Raw genomic sequence first — 20,760 nt, forward strand, 5'->3', positions numbered from 1 at the left:
ACCTTTCTGGCTGGGAGGGAACTCTTACTACTCTCCTTGGTCAAGATCGTATACTCACCTCTTTACTCTGTTGATAAAGTCCAACATCTTCTATGAAATGCGTGCAACATGCCAGACAGGTGAATCTAATCTAGGAAGATGTAATATGAATAGTAACATACATATGTTGGTTGGTGCACAAGCAATGCAAGGTACCTGAGCTAAAGAAAGAGGATATGTTGGGGGGAGGAGGGTGGAACCTAGAGATCCAAAAAGAATAAATGGCGTGGCCAAGATGGCGGGGTGAGCGGACGCTTCCTCCCATAGCTCCTCCGGCCCGGCCAAGCTTGAGCCCTTTTCTTACGCTTTTCTCCCCCTGCTGAGGCTCAGCGCGGGAGAGGAGAGTGGCGGAGCATCAGGGGTGCATATTGGTGCTGTTTTGGTTCGGATCGCCTCGGGGGAACCCCCCCAAAAGTTCGACCGAGTTCAAGGGACGACGACGGCGAGCCCGAGGGGCGGAGCGCATTGGAGTGCTGTCCGGACACCTCGGTTGGGCCTGGTGCTGAAAGTTGCGATTTGGAGGGGATCTGGCCCGCCGCTCGACGGGGATTGAAGGCGCCTTGCGGGAGAGGACCCGACGGTGCGGAAGGCTTGGGACGGGCGCCCCGGCACTCAGACTTGTGGCGGCGACACCTCACACTGCGGGGGCCCCTAACCCCTAGCCGAGGTACAGCGGACTCCCTGACGGGGTTGGACCATCTGGGCCCCTGTGCGTGACGGACTGGGGCCGGTGGTGGAACTTAATTGACTGTGGGGTGCTTCAGGGGGCCCGGTGGTGTAGTCGGGCCTGGTCATTTTGGCCTGCTCCGCCCTGCCGCCATTTTGTCCCCGAAGGAGCAGTGGTAGCAGCCTTCGCCGGAGTCCTGGCTGCTGGATGCAGGTGCCCCCGCTGCTGCTGGGCTGACTCTCGGAGGGATGTGCTGATGAGACCCCCCCACTGCGGCCCCCTTGGTTGTCTCGCACGGGCTCCCGCGGCTGACGGTGACCGGACTGGGCCGCCATTTTGTCACCTGTGACGCAGCGACTTCGCTCGTGGGGGATACCCACGTCGAGTGCTTGCCGGCGGCTGAGCACCCCTGGGGCGCCTGGATCTGCGCTCGACTGCGGAGCTAGCGATGTCTGGAAGAGGCGGCCCGAAGAAGGGGGACCGTACCCTGCCGGACATGCTTGGCAGGGCCCAGCAATTGCGGGACAGGACGCAGCCCTCGCCGGGGTCCTCCCGGGCTCCGGCGGATGTGACTGGGGGGGAGCCACCCGTCACGAGGGCCTTTATGGAGGAACTGTTTAGCTCCCTCAGGGAGGACTTCCAGACACTGAAGCGGGAGGTGGCCAGCGAGGTCCGAGAAGTGCGCAGGGAGGTGGAGGGCCTTGGCGAACGTGTTGAAGCGGTGGAGACGGAGGGCCAACATCGAGCGGAGGAGATAGTCCACCTACAGCAGGACGTTCTCCGCCTCCGGGAGCAGTGTGTGGAGCTCCAGGCCCACTCTGAGGACCTTGAGAACAGATCTCGGAGGAACAACATCCGAGTGCGTGGTGTGCCGACTGCGGATGAGGGGTCCGATCTGAGGGGCTACCTGCAGGCCCTGTTCCGAGAGATCCTGGGGGAAGCTGCGGACTTTCCCATCAGCATTGATAGGGCGCATAGGGTCGGCCGGCAGCGCCAGTCATCGGCACCTCCACCGGACATTCTGGCCTTCCTGCCCGACTTTCCACTGAAGGAACGCATCATGGCTGAGGCCCGCAGGAAACAGCCCCTGACTTTCCGGGACCGGCCGGTGGCGCTTTACCAGGACCTCTCCGCCATCACGCTGCAGAAACGCAGGTCCTTTAGGATTGCCACTGACTTTTTACGCGAACATGAGACGCCGTACTCTTGGGGTCACCCCTTCCGCCTGATTTTTCGGTGGAATGGGGTGTTACACCAGCTACGCTCCTTGCAAGACATTTGTGGTGTCCTGGGGCTCACGGCGGCGGAGGAAGAAGGAGCTACGCCGTCGTGGAGGTCCTCGGAGAGACGGAACCGGCGGAGGTCAACGAGGCGGCGCTCAGCGGCCAGCGTGGGGCGTCCGGACTCCCCTACCATCAGGGCGGACATGGCCGACGCTCTGAGGGCGGCGGCCGGGGACTCGACCGGCTCCTCTGGCGTGGCCTTGACGGCCTAACACACACTCCGGGGGGAGATGTCTTTAGCTTCTTTACATGCTTGGTACGGGGCGGGGGGGTTGGGGGGGGAGCGGATGGAGGTGAGTGGCTGGACGTCCACTTCGTTCCTTTCTACGGACTTGCCCGTCTTAGGGCTTGACTGAGACAATGGGGTGTTTGAGTTTGTGGGTGGCTAGTTGCCAGGGTTGTGTTTGGGGTGGGGGAGGGGGTTGTTTTGGGGTTGGGAAGGTCCCGTCCGATGTTGTCTGTGCCCGCTTTGTTTTGGCTTGTCCTGCGCGGCGGCCCCGCGCGCCCCACCCGCTGATTCCCTGCCCATTGCATGGCGCTCCCGATCCCCGCGAGGAATGCCGGGCCTAAAGGTAGTGACCCTTAATGTTCAGGGTCTGAATAACCCGGTGAAGCGCAGAGCGATCCTATCGTTGCTGGAGGGGACGCAGGCGGACATTTGCCTTTTGCAGGAGACACACTTATTGCCCCGAGATTGCCATAGGATGCGTTCTGCTAAGTTCCCTACCCAGTTCTTTTCCTCGGCAGCGAACAAGACGGCGGGGGTAGCCATTCTCCTAGCGAGCTCCTTTCGGGGGGAGGTTTTGCATAAGTGTGCTGAACAGAAGGGGAGGCTCCTTGCGTATCGCATGCGCCTGGGAGGCATAGCATTTACGGTCGGCTCCGTTTATAGCCCAAATGATCACCAAGAGCGCTTCCTAGACTCCGCGCTGGTGGATGTCACTGCTTCCCCCGACCGCCACATTATCCTGGGGGGGGACCTTAACATTGTCTTCGATTCTGTGATGGACAGATCGGCGCAGCGCTTCCCGCAGACGGGGGAACTGTTCCAGGCTGGGAGGGCCCGGATTGCGGAAATGGACTTGCACGACCTCTGGCGCTCCATGCACCCCACGGATAGGGACTACTCTTATTTCTCGCACGCACACCGAACCTACTCACGGCTGGACTACCTCCTGGTGAGTGGACCGATGCGTGCCGCCGCCACGGCGGCGGACATCGGGGTCCTGACTCTGTCTGACCACTCCCCAGTCACCGGCGTTTTCCAGTGGCCGGCAGCCTCCCCCTCTCGGGGGGTGTGGCGCCTTCGGGATACCCTTCTACACAAGAAGTCGGTGGTGCAACGCATCGGGGAGGTCATACAGGACTATCTCACCCACAATAGCAACACTGACACCTCGCAGGCGACACAGTGGGCGGCATTGAAGGCAGTCCTCCGGGGGGAATTTATCTCTATCTCTGCAGCTGAAAATAAGGAGCGGCAACTGAAGAGGGATGAGCTGACAGCTCAGGTCCGGGAGCTTGAGCAGGTCCACCGCCACACGGGGGCGCCGAGGGTGTGGAGGCAGTTGAAGGCAGCGAGGAAGCTCCTGTCGGCTCTGGATCTTGACAGGGCGGAGTATGCCGCCCTACGCTTGAAACATGCCTACTACACTGGGGGGGGACAGATGTGGTAAGCTCCTAGCACACCGGCTCCGGGTCGCGCAACAGCGTAGCGTTGTGAAAGAATTGGTGGGCACGGACGGGGGGGTTGTCTCCGGGGACGCGGAGGTAGCGGAATCTTTCCGCGGCTTCTACGAGGCGCTGTATGCTGAGGAGCCCTCCTCGCCACGGGATGCCGACGGCTATTTGGAGTCGGTGACCCTCCCGGTAATGGATCCGGCTCAGGCGGACCACCTGGAGCGGGACATCCATGTTGAGGAAGTGATTTCAGCTATCGCGCGGCTGAAACATGGCAAGGCCCCTGGCCCGGACGGGTACACGTCGCTATTTTACAAGACTTTTTGCACGGTCGTGGCCCCTGTCCTTACTCGGCTATTTAACTCTTTCTCCGAACCGGGAGCCATCCCTCCGGATCTCCTGAGGGCGACGGTCGCGGTAATCCCGAAACCTGGGAAGGACCGGGCCCTCTGCGGCTCGTACCGTCCCATCTTGCTTTTAAATGTCGACCTCAAGTTGTACACGGGGATTCTCGCGTCCAGGCTGAGTCCACACCTCCCCGGTCTGGTGGAGGCAGACCAGGCTGGTTTTGTGCCCGGCAGACAGACGGTTGACAACACCAAGCGGGTGACGCATGTTCTGGAGAAGGCCTCAAGGATCTCGGGGGAACGGATGTTGCTGTCCGTCGATGCGGAGAAGGCCTTCGACAGAGTCCACTGGCCGTATCTTGAGCTGGTCCTCAAGAAATTGGGGATCGGCGATAAGTTCCGCACCATGGTATTTAACTGCTATAAGCATCCTTCAGCGTCGGTGCGGGTCAACGGGTGTAGCTCCGGTGGCTTTGCCATCGAGCGCGGCACGCGGCAGGGCTGCCCTCTTTCGCCGCTCTTGTTTGTCCTCTACATGGAGCCGTTTGCTCAGAGGATTCGTAATAATCCGGATGCTGTCGGGGTCCGGATGGGCCAGTACGTCCACACCGTCAGTCTCTACGCGGATGATGTCCTGTTGACCTTGGACGACCCTAGGAGGTCGCTGCCTGCTTGCCTCCGGGAACTGGACGCCTTTGCGGGGGTGGCCGGTTTCAAAATGAATATGAGCAAGTCGATGGCGTTAGACGTGTCCCTGGCTGCGGATACCAGGAGGGATCTTCAGCAGCTCTTCCCCATGCAGTGGTCCTCGTCCACGGTGCCGTACCTGGGGATCTTGCTGGCGCCTACATTGCCGGAGATGATTACGGCCAATTATGCCTCCCTCAGCAGGAAGATCAAGGATGAGCTTGGCCGCTGGAACAAAGGCCTGCTGTCCTGGCTGGGGCGAATCGCGGCGGTCAAGATGACGGTGTTGCCCCAGATACTATATCTTTTCCGGGCCCTCCCGCTCCAACCCCCGGTGGGCTGGATACGACAAATGCAGGCTGACATTTCCCGCTTTGTCTGGCAGGGCCGCAGGCCACGCATGAAGAGGGTCCTCTCCACGCTTGCTCGGAAGCGGGGGGTCTCGGCATTCCAGACCTCCGTAAGTACTTTCAGGCGGCACAGCTACGCTATCTGGTGGAGTGGAGCAGGTGGGAGTCCGACAAACACTGGCTCTTCCAAGACCAGGCGGTGGCGGGCCGCACCTTACAAGAGGTTCCATTCCTGCGCCGCGCGCATCGCCCCCCCTAATCTTTACGCTTCCTTTGTTACGCGGGTCCCCCTGCGTGTGTGGGACGCGGTCTGTGAGGCCCGGGGCCTTACCACCTTCCCTTCGCCACTCACGCCCATTGTGGGCAACCCGGACTTCTCCCCAGGGATGGAGCCGGGGGTTTTCTCCCACTGGGTGCAGGCGGGCTGCAGGGCACTCTTCCAGATCTATGGCCCGGAGGGAGTGGTTCCTTTTCAGCAACTCCGCCAGGAGTTCGGCCTGACGGAGCTGGACAGATTGCGCTACATGCAGGTTCGGCATTGGGCCCTCCAGCCCCAGGTGCGTGCCACCGCCGCCCGTCCAATTACACCGTATGAGAGGTGGCTGGCTACTCGGACCTCCGACGCTAAGCTAATTACCGATCTGTACAAATACCTACAACCCCCGCCGTTTCACTATTACAACCCGGGGAGGGAGCGCTGGCACAGGGAATTGGGTAGGACACTCAGCCACAAGGAATGGGACAAAATTGCGTATCGGGCGCGGCACTCTGCATATCACACGGGCCTTACGGAGACCTTTACTAAGGTGTCCACATACTGGTACTACACCCCGGAGAGACTGCATGAAATGCATAAACACACTGACAGGGGGTGTTGGCGGAGCTGCGGGCAGGAAGGTACCCTTTCACACATTCTTTGGGATTGCCCAGTGCTGACCGCCTACTGGAAGGAAGTTTTGGACGAGGTGGATAAGCACTTTGGGATAGAGTTGCCGCGACTCCCGGCGTATGTCCTGTTGGGCCTCCCTAATGACCTAATGTACCCACTGAAGTCCCGCAGGGGTAGGCAGATCGCAATTGCGCTGGGGTCTGCGGTTCAGAACATTCTAATCCACTGGCGCACAGCCAACGTCCCCTCCATCACCGGTTGGTTGCATAGGCTTTGGCATGTGCTGGGGATGGAGAAGCTGTCGCTTACGGTTGCGGGGGAGATAGACCAATTTGAAGAGCTGTGGCAACCATTTCTAGCGCTGCTGTCCACTGAATTCCGGGAGCTCACCTGCCCGAGGTATCTTAGGCTTCTCAGGCTGACGCCGCCGGCGACCCCGGCGGACTAGTTTACATGTGAGACGGGGACCTCCCGGGGAGGGGGGGGGGGGGTGCGGGGCTTCCTGGTGAGGATTACTCTGGTGCGGGACCATAGGACGGGGGGGGGGGGGGGGGTGGTTCTTTCGTTACTGGGAGGATGGGGGATGGGGGGGGGGGGATTGTGTTCTGTTGAGTTGCTGATGGCTTTCATTGCTTAGATTTGGGGTGTCGGATACGCGGGTGGGGATTCCATAGCTTGCATTTCTAGTCTTCATTTACTGTGTTTTTCCCCCTGACTTACTGCGCTACCTATTGCCAACCCTCTGGAGTTGCACCCTTTTTCTTTGACTGTATTCCATGTATCCTGACCTCCTATCCCCCTCTCCCATGGTTTGTTTTTTGTCTCAATAAAAACGTTTTAAACACAAAAAGAATAAATGGCTAGAACTCCGTTTGAAAAAATTCCCCAGCACGAGCAGTCAAGCCCAATTCACCCTGTCTGGCAGATCAAACATAAAATAATTTGAAGCTATTCTGCCTACATGGAAAACAATGTATATTTCCAACAATTCAAAGGAGTAAACCGAGAAAATACACCACTTTCCATTTTAATATAAATAAAACAAATATTAGCAAATAAAGGGATGTCTGTACACAGTGCCAATAAAAATAAATGATTCTTATAGATCCTTAGAGTGATCCCACTGCAATGATCATGATCACAGTATTTCAAAAGTATTATTTCAGACTAGTAAAATTGCTTTTTCAGTGCCCTGGTGTTATTTTCTTATGGTTAATGCAAAAAAGAAAAAAAATCCACGAGTGCAGCAGCAACAATACATTACCATTCATATAATCCTACACATCCAAATAAGGTGCTTCAGGCACAGGAATAGATTATCTGCATTATAAGTTCACACCTGGAACTCCACCAGATGGCAGAGGGTGAAGACACAGAACTGATTAATCCAGTCATTCATTTTGTTTATTGAATTGAAAGTGAATACAAATGATTCTCTTCAGTGCTGTGCACCAACATGGAAAATATGCATAAAAAACCTGATAAAATAAATCAAAGGATAAATGTCTTCCGATTAAACAAAAAAATTAGATTTAAAATGCTACACATTCATAAAAAATGGGTGTGATGTAAATAATTAGTAAAAGGTGAAAATAAATATGGGATTACCAACGGTATGGTATAATGCATATTGCAAAGAAATGTAAGCTACTTATCATAGTCTGCAATAATAACAAAAATCCAGAAAATTTAAGAACGCAATCCGTTTGAAACATTTAATATCAGTCCATAGCAAATAGTCATCACATACCAAAAGCTCTAAGTGTTAACTAGTTCCACCACAACTCCATACACATCTTGACAATTTAGAAATCTTGAGAACAATAAAGTTTGTTTCTTGATCTCTACAGCTTGGTTCGTAAGAATGCACATGCTTTTGTGGATCTTGTTTTTTGTATTTCAAAACATTTTCAAGCAGCCATTAACATTTTCCAAGTCTGTGCCTACAAAACACTAAACATTCAAATCTAGCATATTTATTCTGACAACAGGAAGAAAACGTTAACTTCAGAGACTTGGGGTTGTGGTGTGGGCTTTAAAATGGGGCTACATTAAATGCAAGGTTTATAAAAATATACTAGGGTTAACCAAAAATTCAAGGTCACAGTGGGCACTTCACGTACACACGACTGGTGCATAAAGCAGTTGGTACCACCGTTTCCTGAAATATCGCACACTGGAAAACTCAAATTCCTCTCTGGAGGATCGGGTACCCGAGGCCACTTGCCTAGCAGAGCTTAATCAGCAAAAACACAAATGGGGTGTAGTATTTTTGGCAAGTTGAGGTGAAAAGTCCACCATTGTCTTGAAAGTGTCAAAGTGCTAGTGATTTTTGCAACCAATTTGTTTTCATCAATTTGACTGTATAACCTATCCAAGTAGCAGCATGAACATTTAACCAACATTAAAAGGATTACTGAGAACGTTTTGGCAGTGAACTAATGAACTGCTTCCAAGAGATGCCAGATCAGATTCTCTACAGAGCAATACTTTCACTGGGGAGAAGGCAAAAAATGAGCAGGGACACAATCGTTTTGCTTGTGCAAGTCTTTCCATACATACAAATGAGTATATAACTCCAGGTAGCACAGAGCCAGGGGCAGTTGTTACACAGATACGAAAAAGCTAGCTATAAAATGGATATTCGTTCTTACTTTTAAACTTGAATTAGAATTGTAATGTAACTAATCACACTGCCCATCTACCGTGTCTGTGCTGGAGACACACACTTGTGCATTGTTGTTTCTCTAGTTTTTAACGAAGCCGCAATTTGCTTAGATGTGTACTTGCATATACATTCTTTCAACGTTTTTACATGTGCACAATACACTGATACATGGTATGTAATTCGGGAAGATTGTAGTGATTTAAATAAAAAGATCAGATCTCTTCCTGATGGGAAGAGGATGCAGATATGTCACCCAAATCGGCAGTATGCTGAAGTGATTGGGGTAAATCTTACAGCCAGATAACAATTCAATTTATGAAGCTTAAAGAACTCTTAACTTGATCTGCACCATTCGTAAGTGTAGCACTTCATGCCACTATGTTCATTTAAACTACTTACCTCAACTGTGTGGGAGTATTCAGGTAAGAGAGGAAGTATGCCATTATACCACGACAGTGCACATATAGGTAACCACAAAGTACGTTCTGATTAACCAATAATACACTAAACATGTAAATCATCTTCCAAATGCAGCAATCAAGGAAGAGAAAGGTCTGATATGGGAATGCGTATTCAAGTATTTTGTGTTCCATTGTACAGTAAAAGACAAAGAAACTTGCCCGCTATAGGCAAGGGACACATTTTTGTCATGGTCATCCAAATCCCAAAAGAGACATAAAAAAGATCAATTAACTATTCATATACAACATGTTGGCTGGTGCATTATGGATACTGGTTAGGCTGTGGCCCAGTTTACTGCGAAATTGTATATCGAAGTTGCTGTAAATTCAGTGCAAGAATGGCGGCATGACTTGGCTTTGTATATTGCTGCTAGGATTTATTATTACAGTCAATAGAACAGTGCGTACTTGTAAAGTTTAGGATCCCAAAAGTTAAAGAATTAAATTAGATTATAATTGGTCCTCGCTGAGAAGAACGGAGGGCTGAGTTGGCCTGGCTGGGGGTTGAATCCGCGAGCAACATTGAGCAATAGCTGGTGAACCAGACAACTAAGCTCTTTTCCTCAGAACATAGCAGCCGATGATCCAAGCTAAAAATGTAAATGAAAAATAAACTACCATTGTTAGGTCCGAAAATACCAGACTGTTAAAATGCTACATAAACTTTAAATTGCATAGTTTTGAAATCTCGCATGAAGCATTGCCAGATTGTTAACGTGTTTGTCCATACCATTTCAGCAATGAAAAATTATGCTGTAAAGGAGGTGGGGAAAGACTCGTGCCATTATGAGAAAATTATCCACAGTATTAGTCCAGGTCAGTTCCCAGTCCATGCTCAGTTTCAACGAAGCTTCAGCCAGCACATAAGAACCTAATGCTGAGACGAACAGAGGCATATTTAATATCCTCCAAACTTCAAACATATAACCGCCCCCCACAAAAACCTGCACAGGAGTTCAACTAATGGTTTACAACTTCTACTCTTTGCAAAAGATCATTTAGCCTACTTAACCATCTGACTGGTCAAGCCAACAGAATATTTTGTATATTGCGTTTTAGGTATGTTAAGGCAAAAGCTCATCAGGTATTGGATACCTCAAATTGGAAATAGTCAGAGGGCAGATTAAATAACGGTCGGGTTGTTGGAGTCTACCACAATGAAATAAAACCGCATAAAACTAAATAATATGCAGATAAAATGCCCTTCTGACCAGGACATTTACTGAAAAAAAAAATAGCACTGTATATGCCAAAACAATGAACGTTTTTTCATGAAACTTTCATACCTTAAAAACAAAACAAGTGCACCTGTAAAGAAAGAAAACTAGACTATCCATGTTCATGTTAAATAAAAGGTTTTTTTGAAACTTAAAAAAACAAAAAGCACACAGGACTGCCCTCACCTCCGTAAACAGCTGTGTTCCTCGCACATATAGTAGATTTGCTGGTGTCTGAGCACTGGTAGCTACTGCTACGATGCGCATACAAAGCATAATCAAGTAGCAAAAGTGATGCCACTGCTAAAGTCTTCCCAATAGGCTTTGCATCGTCCTTAAGAAGGTAGTATCTTCTCATTTAAAAAGAACTCAAAGCAAGCTGCAATCTTATCACAGGTTAGCTCCATTTTTTATTTTAAAACTGCATCAGTCCAGACCGTGTTCTGCAAGAAAGGAAAATCCTCTTACAGTTGAAACCACACTTTTACTGTACGCCTATTAATATGCATTATGCATATTGTACGGTTTGCAATTGAACTTGCTTTTAGTTAACCAATTTTAATTTATGATCAAGATATTTCCTCCCTAGACCACGGAGAAAAAAAACCTAGGCAGCCTGCATCCTTCGGCCTCAGCTTTCAACATGCCATGAATACTATTCTGGGAAAGACATTGCTTACTACTGCATGACTGAATTCAGGATGACACTGGACTGAATTCCAACGGTATACAAATAAAGTCACTTTAATCCTATAAATACTTAATTTATTTTAAAAAAAACTGTAACTGTTAACCCTTTAGCGAGGGTAAAACAGCTTGTGAAAAGTACAAAACAATTTTTATTTCTGTTGTCAAATATGATGTTGAGTGCTTTCGACAAAGTTCACTGTTTTATGATCTGCATCTGTAAGTCTGCGAAATAGGCAAGGCTAGAATCCATGAACCAAGCTGAAAGACCTCAAACTAAATAAGGCAGAGCGTTTTGGAGAAACGAGAAGGAAGTACTTTCCTACCGCGTGTATACCCCTCTGACTAAAGCACTCTATTCAAGCCTTCTAAACTGTTAAATAAAATTTTCCAAACAAGCATTTCAACGTCATTACACATAAGAGCAACAAGAATGGTAGCCTGCCAGACAAAAGGCAGAAGGGAAAAATATATATATACTGAGTTCGATGGATAGCCTGAATGTAGTACAGTTCTCCACAACCGATGGGGGTATAATTCAACACGGTGTCCAACAACGGTCTAACGACGTGCTTCATCTCAGCTGGGCAATATGAAGCAAGGTGGCAAATGCTTGGACCCCACAGGGCTTCAGAAATGGTTTGCGATTTTTTTTTATTTCATGACGAGCATGTCTGTCCAGCTAACAATCATGTTTGTTTGCACCAAATCCCAAGCCATTTAAAATACGACTAATTTTAAGTTAAACAGAAGTCGTCTGCTTCAAGTTCACCATCAACTATCCATGCTACTGCATTCCTCTGTTAGTAAAAAAGAAAGAGAAAAGTTAGTTAACACTCATAGCAAATACGGTTTAGCACCACATACATATACGTTTTCCTTATTTTCTTAAATAGCGGGATACACTCATTCGTATTGTATTCCATAATTTGAGGCCATTCACACCATTCTAAACAGAAACCGTGGATTCCACTAAAATCATATCTGGAGGGCAGAGACTATTACAAGTTAATGTACATAACATGAATAAGAATGTGATATTACAGTGACCATGCTGCCAGGGTTATGTATTACAGCAAATAAAAAATTAGACAAAATGTTACTTCCCTTTAACAGTTATCCACTTTGAGTTTAATTACATTCTATTCGGCCTCTTGAATTTCATTTAGCCTGTTTGTGTCTTGCAGGAATACCAAGGGGCCGAGGCGAATGAACCCCAGGCGGTCCAAGAAGCCGAAATAAACCTGTCTACTAGATCTTTCACGGATTAAGCACTGACAAGTTCTGCTCATATCCTGAAACACGGAGCAAATATATCAGTGCTTAGTTGGTAAAAGAATGAGTGTCGGTGCCCAAGCCCCAGAGCTCTGCTCAAGAGCCTGCGTCTGGCGCTATTTAGTACATGTGTACATAATTATACCAAGGCAGCGTAGTCTTCAATCCTCCACATGCCTCTTTCATCGACTACCAGACAGCTCCTTCCACTTTATGTCACTCTTGCAAGTGCCTGCTATCTTACTTTTGTGAGGGGGTTCTGTTTTTCTCTTCCTTCTTTCCCGTTTGTGCGTTTTTAATCACTAGATGTAGGCTATATTGACGGGATTTCATTAAAAAAATATCCAAATTAACCTTGATAGGACACTAAGGAAAAGAATGTTAAGTATTACATCTTTCTCCTTTCTTAAATGATAAAGAAATAAAGGGTAATGTAGTTGTAGTAAGCACAAATAAAAGACCGAAAATCCAGATTTAAAGAAACCAATACCACCTGCATCAAACCTTGCCTCACGGTTGAAGCTATAACTGTTTTTTTTTCGTCTTCTGTATGCCCTGCCCTGCCCTGGCTCTGCTGCAATGGCCTTTGTGGCAGAAGTTCTTTATCTATTGGTATTTTTAGGAGGGCATTAAAGGACACCAATGATCGAGAGGCATCTGAAGTTCTTGAGATTTGCTGTGGAGAAACAGCTCTGCCAATAGAAAGTTTTACTAGCTCCTCATTTAAGGAAAACGAAAATCTGCATTTATCCATACCTAGAAAACAGGCTGATGAAGGTTTGGTGATATCAAAAGACTTTGCAAGACTTCCATATAACTTCTCCTCCATCGGCTGGTTTTAAATGTCAAGGATTATAGGTTAACTTGAAACCCAGTGCAAATAATTTCTTAACCTGAGCAGCGTTGGACACTCAAAAATGAATGAAGAGTTTTCCTTGATGTTTCTATGAAAGTTGATGACAAAATCTTCTAAAACTAACCCCCAGCACCTGGTCAGACTTCAGCTCTGCCCAGCACCTGGTGACTTCAGCTCTGCTGAGCTCTAAGGCCTCCTGCATTTTTCTAGTTTCATATTTACGTTTCCACTTCAATCCATTAACTTAATCTATAAAGGATCAGAGGAATTACATCTTGAGCAAATGACGAACTCACTTTAGCACAGGCAGCTCTGCAAACATTTCCATAGTGCAATCACTCAAAGAATATATTCCTATGTATTCCTTTTCGAATTGGTCCTCTTCTGCACAGAACCCCATCTGGTGTTTTTTGGTAACATCTGCATAAAAATGGAGTACTCTTTTTGGATCCAAGCAATGGAGTCTCTACTCCACCTTAGAGGAGTAAGGCACAGAGTAGAACGATGGTACAGTGAGATTTTGACAGACGTGGAACAGTGTCACAACTTTAAGCCTGTCTGGGAAGAAGGTGGTGAACGGCAGGTTGACAACAGATTGAAGCTCAATCACATGCTGCTCCGATGCTATCATGACAAGGAAAACGGTCTTGAGGGTGAGGAGCCACCAGGACAGCTGTGAAGCAGCTCAAATAGACTGCACAACAGAAATGTGGGACCAAGTGGAGGTTCCACTGTGGCATGACATAGGGAGAGGGATGGAGCAAATGCAAACCTTTCAAATAGCGCATACCAACTGGAGACCTAAACAAAGAGGGCTGATACGGCAACTGCAAAAAACCTAAAGAGCCGACAGATAGGTTCTCCAACTGTACCCAGAGCAAATCCTTGCTGAGCTAGAGACAAAACAAATGACAAAACACCAGATAACTGTCTGAAGGGAGTCTTTTAGCAGAGTACCACACCAAGCCAAAAATGTGTCCCAAAAGGCGTACACAGTTTTTGTTGAAGGATACCTGGTGACCAAGATGACATCAACTGCCCCTGGGTGAAGGCTGAAGTTGTTCAGCGGTAGCCGATCAATCTTCAAGCATGAAAGTGGAGATTGTGAAAACCCAGGTGCAAACAAATGCAGCAGCAGCAGAACCTCCCAGAGGAGAAGCTTTTGTGGACAGATGCTCAAACCCAGGAGTTCCGGATACCATTCTATATGTGCCCAGTCTGTGGCCACTAGGATGACTTGGGGGGTGGTCTGTCCTTAAATTCTTGAGAACTCGGGACAGGCGAGGTATCAGCAGAAAGGCATAGAGATGTCCAGAGCGAGAGAAGTCTTGGAAAATCCGACACGCAGAAGGGCTGACATTGCACTTTCTCAGCAGAGACAAACCGATCGAGCCAAGGTTCTCCCTATTTGCATAAGAGACCTTGCACCCCCTCCAGATGTAACTACTACTTTTGATCCACTAGGCAATAACTGCTGAACTCGTCTGCCCTGGCATTCAGTGATCCTGCCAGGCGGTTTACTACCAGGAAGATTCCTTGGGTAGTCCAGCCATTTCTAGAGGCGCAAGACCTGCAGGCACAGGGTCTGTGACCCAAGCCCACCTTAGATGTTGCAGTACCACATGGCAGTGGTGTGATCTGTGAGCACCTTCCCCTAAGCCAAGCCTCCCCCTTGGTGGATAAAAGGAAGGCTTTCAATGCCAAATGAATGTCCATCCGCTACAGAAGGTTGATATGAAACCGGGACTCTGCCGGAGCCCAGAGGACTCAACTCCACCTCTCCCAGATGGCCATCCAAATAATACATCGGTCTGGGTGGGGAAACTTAGCAGGGTTTGTCACTGACCCATTTATGGTCCAGTAACCACCACAGCAGATCTTTCATAATCTCCTGCAATCTGATTGTGGTCTGAGAGGTCCCTTCCATGTTGGGCCCACTGAAACTTCTGATCCCACCGGGGAGCCTCCATATGCCACCAGTGCCACGTGTTTGACCAGAATCTTCTACTGAATCTTCCTTGTTGGAAATCGAGTTTCTCAAGGACAATCTCGATCAGAATTCAGGGCAATGGTGGTGCCCCTCGATTTATCCTCGGCCTTTGATACAGTATCCCATGCCATTCTCCTGAGTAGGCTCAGGAAAATGGGGATCCAAGGTTCGGACTTTGCCTGGTTTATATCTTTCTTGGTAGACAGGACACAATCCGTTTTCTTATCACCCTTCCCTTCCTCCCCAAAACCTTTGGACTAAGGAATGCCACAGGGCTCTGCACTTCGCCCCACTCTAATATTTACTTGGAGCCATTGGCAAGCTTACTTGAATCCTGGGGCCTACCATTGATCTCTCATGAGATTCCTAGCTTCTCCCTTCTTTCCACGAGAATGACATAGCTGCCTTTAATTTCTTCAAACTGTCTTAAATCAGTGGGCAACTGGATGACAAAAATTACCGTAAGCACAATTCCAATAAAATGGAGGTCCTTTTTTTGGGAACTAAATACTACCCTGACTCATGCAAGTGGTGGCCTTTGGAGCTGGGCATACCACCCTTCCCCCGCCTCAACTGCTAGGTTGGGGATATTAGATCCTGAACTTTCATTCATACCCCAAGTTAAAGCAATATAGGCCTGCTGCTTTGGAACCCTTCAATCTTTAAGGAGGATGCTGTCTTTAGCTCCCAAGGACACCCAAAAGACCAATGTTCATTCTCTGACTTCAAAACTGGACTATGCTAACAGTCTATATTTGGGCCAGCTGGCCTATCTGACACTGCACCTTCAAAATGTGCAAAATGCTGCAGCTCGTCTAATTTTGAAAATTCCAACACCAGTCGGTCAATATCACCCCATCTGTAATAGCTTCACTGTCTGTCCATTACTAACCGGGTCCAATTCAAGGCTCTCGCTCTAGCCTACAGAGCGATCGAACATAAAGGGCCTTTATATCTAAGGAAAAGAATCAAGGCGTGCTCTTAATCCAGATCTTTGAGATCCAGAAGTCAAAAATGTCTTCATATTCCCCAGGTGCTTAAGGCAAGGAGGAGTGGTAGATCCTTTGTGTACCTTATGGCCAGGTTCTGAATTCCCTCCCATTAGCCCTTCCGTTAGCTTTTCCAGAATCCATTTTCAGGAAAACTTGCAAACTTGAGATGAGTGCTCAGAGGGGCAGACCGCAATCCACTCTCATTGGACCAGATTACATTTTTTTGCCAGCATTTAGCACATTCTTCTTTGCTCCGTGTCCATTTTACACCTTGGATGCAGCTTATGCTTAGTGGCTAGATTTCAAAAGTGGTATTTCAGCAGTAGACTGAGATCGGCTAGGAGGCACATCGTCTCGCTCCGCCATCTTTGCTCCTCCTCAACAAATGTCTCTTTAAAGGTTAGTCGTTTTTTAAAGCATGGATGTTGGAAAACAACTTTGTGCCCTGGATTTAACCTTTGTGTGAGAAGGAATCAAATCAGTGGATGAAAGAGAAAATCAGACACATTCTGTGGTTGCCTGAAAGCGCTCCCCTGCCCTGGAAGCCCTCTATCTGGTGAGGTTGTCCAAGGGTGTCTGCCGCTCCCGGACGGCATACTGAACTAGTGCACTGGGAGTAATATCCAGGAGTTTCTGCCAATGTCTGTTGTAGAAAAAGATTCTGGGGTTGTCATCATAGTTACTGCTGGCTGTTGCAGATCGCTGTCAGATCAAAAGCCGTGGGGAGGAGGGTCCTCCCTGGAGCAGATAAGTGGCTTACAGAATATATGTAAAGTGCCCCGTAATTGGCTAGCAGCGGCAAGTGCAGTAGGCACGCATAGCTCCCTTGGTGAACGGAGGCAGCCGGGGTTAGGCCAGTGTGGCTTGTGCTCATGGTGGAGCTGCCTCTTTGCTTTGTGGCTCACTAACTTTCTGCCTGCTGCAATTGACTTTTCTTACTCTACTGTTCCCTGCCTGCCACCTGCTGTTTGTTGTTGCCTGCTGCAGCTTGCCACCTGGGGCCATATTACAGAATACTGCAGACTCTTTGTTTGTTTGCGCCAGGTGCACCTTTCAAAAGGTGCGCCCTGCGCAAATAAGGAGTGTGCGCCGTATTATATTGAATGTGCTGCCCCCAGGGCAGCACGACTCCGCGACTGCCCTGGGGCAGCCGCATTCAAGTGAAATACGGAGCAGCTTTGAAGCAGCAGCTCCATTTTTCACTGTGCAGGCGGCAAGAAGAGGTTCTTTAGTTCAATTTTAACTCTGCTAGAGAAATCAAATGTCCTGAGTTCTTCTGGCCTCAACCTAGATAAATTCCTTGCAATCAATTTGCCTGCTTCCACGTTAGGTAGGGTTTATGCAAGCACGGGGATTTCGATACTGTATCCAAATCAGTGGAGGAAACAGCCCGGATGCCCAGGCTCAAAATTTTCATTTTAGCAGTGCATGCATTTAACTTGGAAATATGTTCCTGAACTATATGGGGGCGGTTGTTGTCCGACTTGACTTTTGTATAGGATCACCCATTCTACACCCATGCTTGACAGTAGGAGCACCTCAAGACTATTCTTTGGTGCTGAACACAAAAGACCTTCGGTTTGGGCCCGCAACACTGTGTAAATATGTCTAAGGCTTTTGCAATGAGCTTGCGTCTCACTCTGTTATGAGTGAGAAATGTATAACGTAAACCTTGTTTGAATTAGATCCTTATTTGAAATGTCTCCTTAGTTCAATTTATCCACATCTTTGGCATGAACCTGCAATGCACTTAGGCAAAAGAAAATGTGTAATCCCTAACATAGGACTATATTTCAAAGCATTTAGGACAGTAAATCTTCATAAGGTGAAAAAAACAGCTTGCTCACCAAGTAGAGATCATTATTCAAACATACAATAATGACATACTAAAAGTGTGACATTCAAACCTACGTTATCCAATCAGTGCAAGAACTCAGTGGAAAAGTACTCTGAAATACAGTAATTTATGGCTTTCAATCTTGCTGCGAAAGGTCCCTGGACTGCTATGGTTCAATGGGAGATTCAGCAAACACTTGTGGATAAAGGTGTTGGGTGAAGGGGGTGAAATAGATGAAATGGGAATTACACCATGTCACAAACTTATCCCAATGGGAAGCGTAAATGGACTTGGTGGAGCGATGCCTGTGTGCCAGAATAAGATCACAGACTTCAGGAGGAAGGTTAAAAGCTGTCAACTGTCACCGTATAATCTCCACAAAGGCTAAGGGTGTGCAGGTTCGAGTGCAGAACCCTTCCCTGTTGCTGCGAGAGAAGATACTCTTGAATAAGCAGCCTGATTGGAGGACCAATGGTCATGCTCAACAGCTCAGGATACCAGTCTCTCTATGCCCAAACCGTAGCCATAATAACTTGGGCCTGGTCAGTCCTCATCCTCTTGAGAATTCAGGGCAGTAGTAGTATTGGCAGAAAGGAGGCTGGATCTCCACTCAAGACAAAGTCTCTGAGCGAGAGTCTCCTTGGAAAGGCCAGCATGCAAAACTGCTGGCATTGGGCATTGTCATCAGTGGCGAACAGATCTAACCAAGGCTCTCTCCACTCTTGGAAGAGTCTACGCACCACCTGAGGATGGAGACACCATTTGTGATCCACTAGCCATCTTCGGCTGCTGAATGTGAACAGTACATTTACAGATATTTATATTTTGCTGTGTTAGGAAAAGATTACATCCTCCAGCTTTCATTTTACACTTCATGCACCCCAGCAGGATTGTCACATATTTCACTTTATTTTTCTTTCTCGGACTGCAAAGTGAGAGGCGTTTGTAAACACCAGTCTCTTTGTTAAAAGAGAAGCAGCAGAAGACATAGCCTGACAACTTTCCCCGGTCTTCGAAGCGCAGTAAATGTGACATGATAAATACAGAATTTAAAGGCATATTTATTTTTTGCCTGGACATTGGCGACCCACAGCTTGGAAAACACTAACCTTAAACACATTTTAAAGAAAATCAGGATTTATGAACCAGAAAACAAACTTGTCTTGATATCGTAGGGCATAGACACAACAGGAATTACCTTCGAAATCTTGGTTGTCTACAAACGGTGCAGGTCCCCATATTCTAACGGTGCCATCATCCGACGCGCTTGCCATCAAGGATGGGACCTGCGGGTTCCAGCTCACACAATTGACAGTACGAGTATGTCCAGTAAGCTCTGCAATGGGCAGCTCACTACGTTTGTGCCAGATATATACTTTATGGTCTGCAAAGGATCAGGATAAAGTCCAAGATGACAAAAATAGAAAAAAGTGTGTTTAGCACAGGAGCTCAGATTAGGATTTTAAGCATTGATCAATATAATCACTATGTGTTCATTACGTGCCTGAGGAATGCTTTGTGACCTAGCATAAGCACACACGCTCTTAAAAACAGTTAAAGTGCAGCTATGGTTACAAATTAAAACAGAAAAACACAAATGCCCAAGTTATGGCTAGCAACACAGTAGTCATGCAAACCATAACTCGTACAACAAATGCAGTGCTCATGATATCACCCTTAATGCAACAGATGCAATTATAAATGTTGTAAGGATTCTGTTATTTACCCTGCAAGCATCGGTTTGTTGCATTTAGTGCTGTTGATCACATGCTCAGCATTGCTCCTGCCATCTACTTTTGGGCTCTGACAATTGCAAGTTGTATTTCTTATACGTTTTTCGGCTAACGGGTGGGAGTAGGAATGGAGTAGTGAATAAGAAAAGAACTGTGTTCATACATGTAGAAAGAGAATACTATTAAAGTGAAGATATCTGTAACACTGGCTTCCAAGGACAAGGATGGCCCATGTGATTCTACAGCACTACATACAATGAACAGGTGCTTACATGGTAAGAAACATCAGTTCGTAGCATGTGGGGCTGTAGATACACATGCTCTGCATCGACTGTAAAGCAGTACTCCTCCTTAGCGGTGGCTAGCCAGTGGATGGTGCAGAGGTCAACAACAGGGCCCTCTGGGCAGTTTGACCAACTTTGGCTTGCTGCCTTACAAGGATGTCCACACAATGTTGAGTGGACCATGTGGCTGCTTTACAAATAGCTGCTATGGGGATGTTCCCCACAAAAGTCATATTGGTGCCCTGTTTGCTGGTGGAGTGTGGCCTGGGGATGGAATGTAGGGTTTTTAGCCTTTGCACAATATGTTGGAATGTAGGATTTTTAGCCTTTGCGCAATACGTTTGGATGCATTTGACAATACACCAGACGATCCCTGCCTTAGAAATGGCATGGCCTTTATAAGGCTGAGAAAAGGCTACAAATACTTTTAGCATTTTAGAGAAGGACTTGGTCCTATCTATATAGAAACATAAGAGCATGAATATCATTAAGTGTGTAGAGTGCTCTTTCAGTTATCAAGTCAGGTTGTGCAAAAAAGACTGGGAGCGTAGTTGTCTAATTAAGTTGGAATAGGGAGACCACCTTGGGTAGTAATTTAGGATTGGTTCTAAGAACCACTCAGTCACAGTGAACCTGGGAAGAATGTTCCTGCAATGTGAGGGCCTGTAGTTGGAATGGCTGCAAGTAAAGCAACTTCCATGAAAGAAACTACAGAGGGCACGAATGCAGTGGCTGGAAAGGGGGTCCCATACATCTGGTGTGTACAACATTGAGATTCCAGACTGGAGATTAAAGTAGCCTTGTTGGAATAACATGTT

General features: G+C 47.8%; 1 protein-coding gene across 4 annotated transcripts in view; it reads right to left on the reverse strand.

Annotated features, from left to right (window-relative positions):
* Window positions 1-7,328: 7,328 nt before the first annotated feature.
* The window catches only part of WDR26 (WD repeat domain 26), a 618,259-nt gene continuing 604,827 nt past the window's right edge, over window positions 7,329-20,760 (reverse strand). For all 4 annotated transcript variants that reach the window (XM_085613001.1, XM_085613004.1, XM_085613002.1 and 1 more), the window contains 2 exons: window positions 19,124-19,309; window positions 7,329-11,775 (listed from right to left, as the gene is read on the reverse strand). In XM_085613001.1, coding sequence (XP_085469127.1) covers window positions 11,750-11,775; window positions 19,124-19,309 — 212 coding nt within the window. In that variant the 3' untranslated portion in view covers window positions 7,329-11,749. The remainder of the gene's footprint in view (window positions 11,776-19,123; window positions 19,310-20,760) is intronic.

Source organism: Triturus cristatus, chromosome 6 (assembly GCF_964204655.1).
Source record: "Triturus cristatus chromosome 6, aTriCri1.1, whole genome shotgun sequence".
Taxonomy (NCBI): domain Eukaryota; kingdom Metazoa; phylum Chordata; class Amphibia; order Caudata; family Salamandridae; genus Triturus; species Triturus cristatus.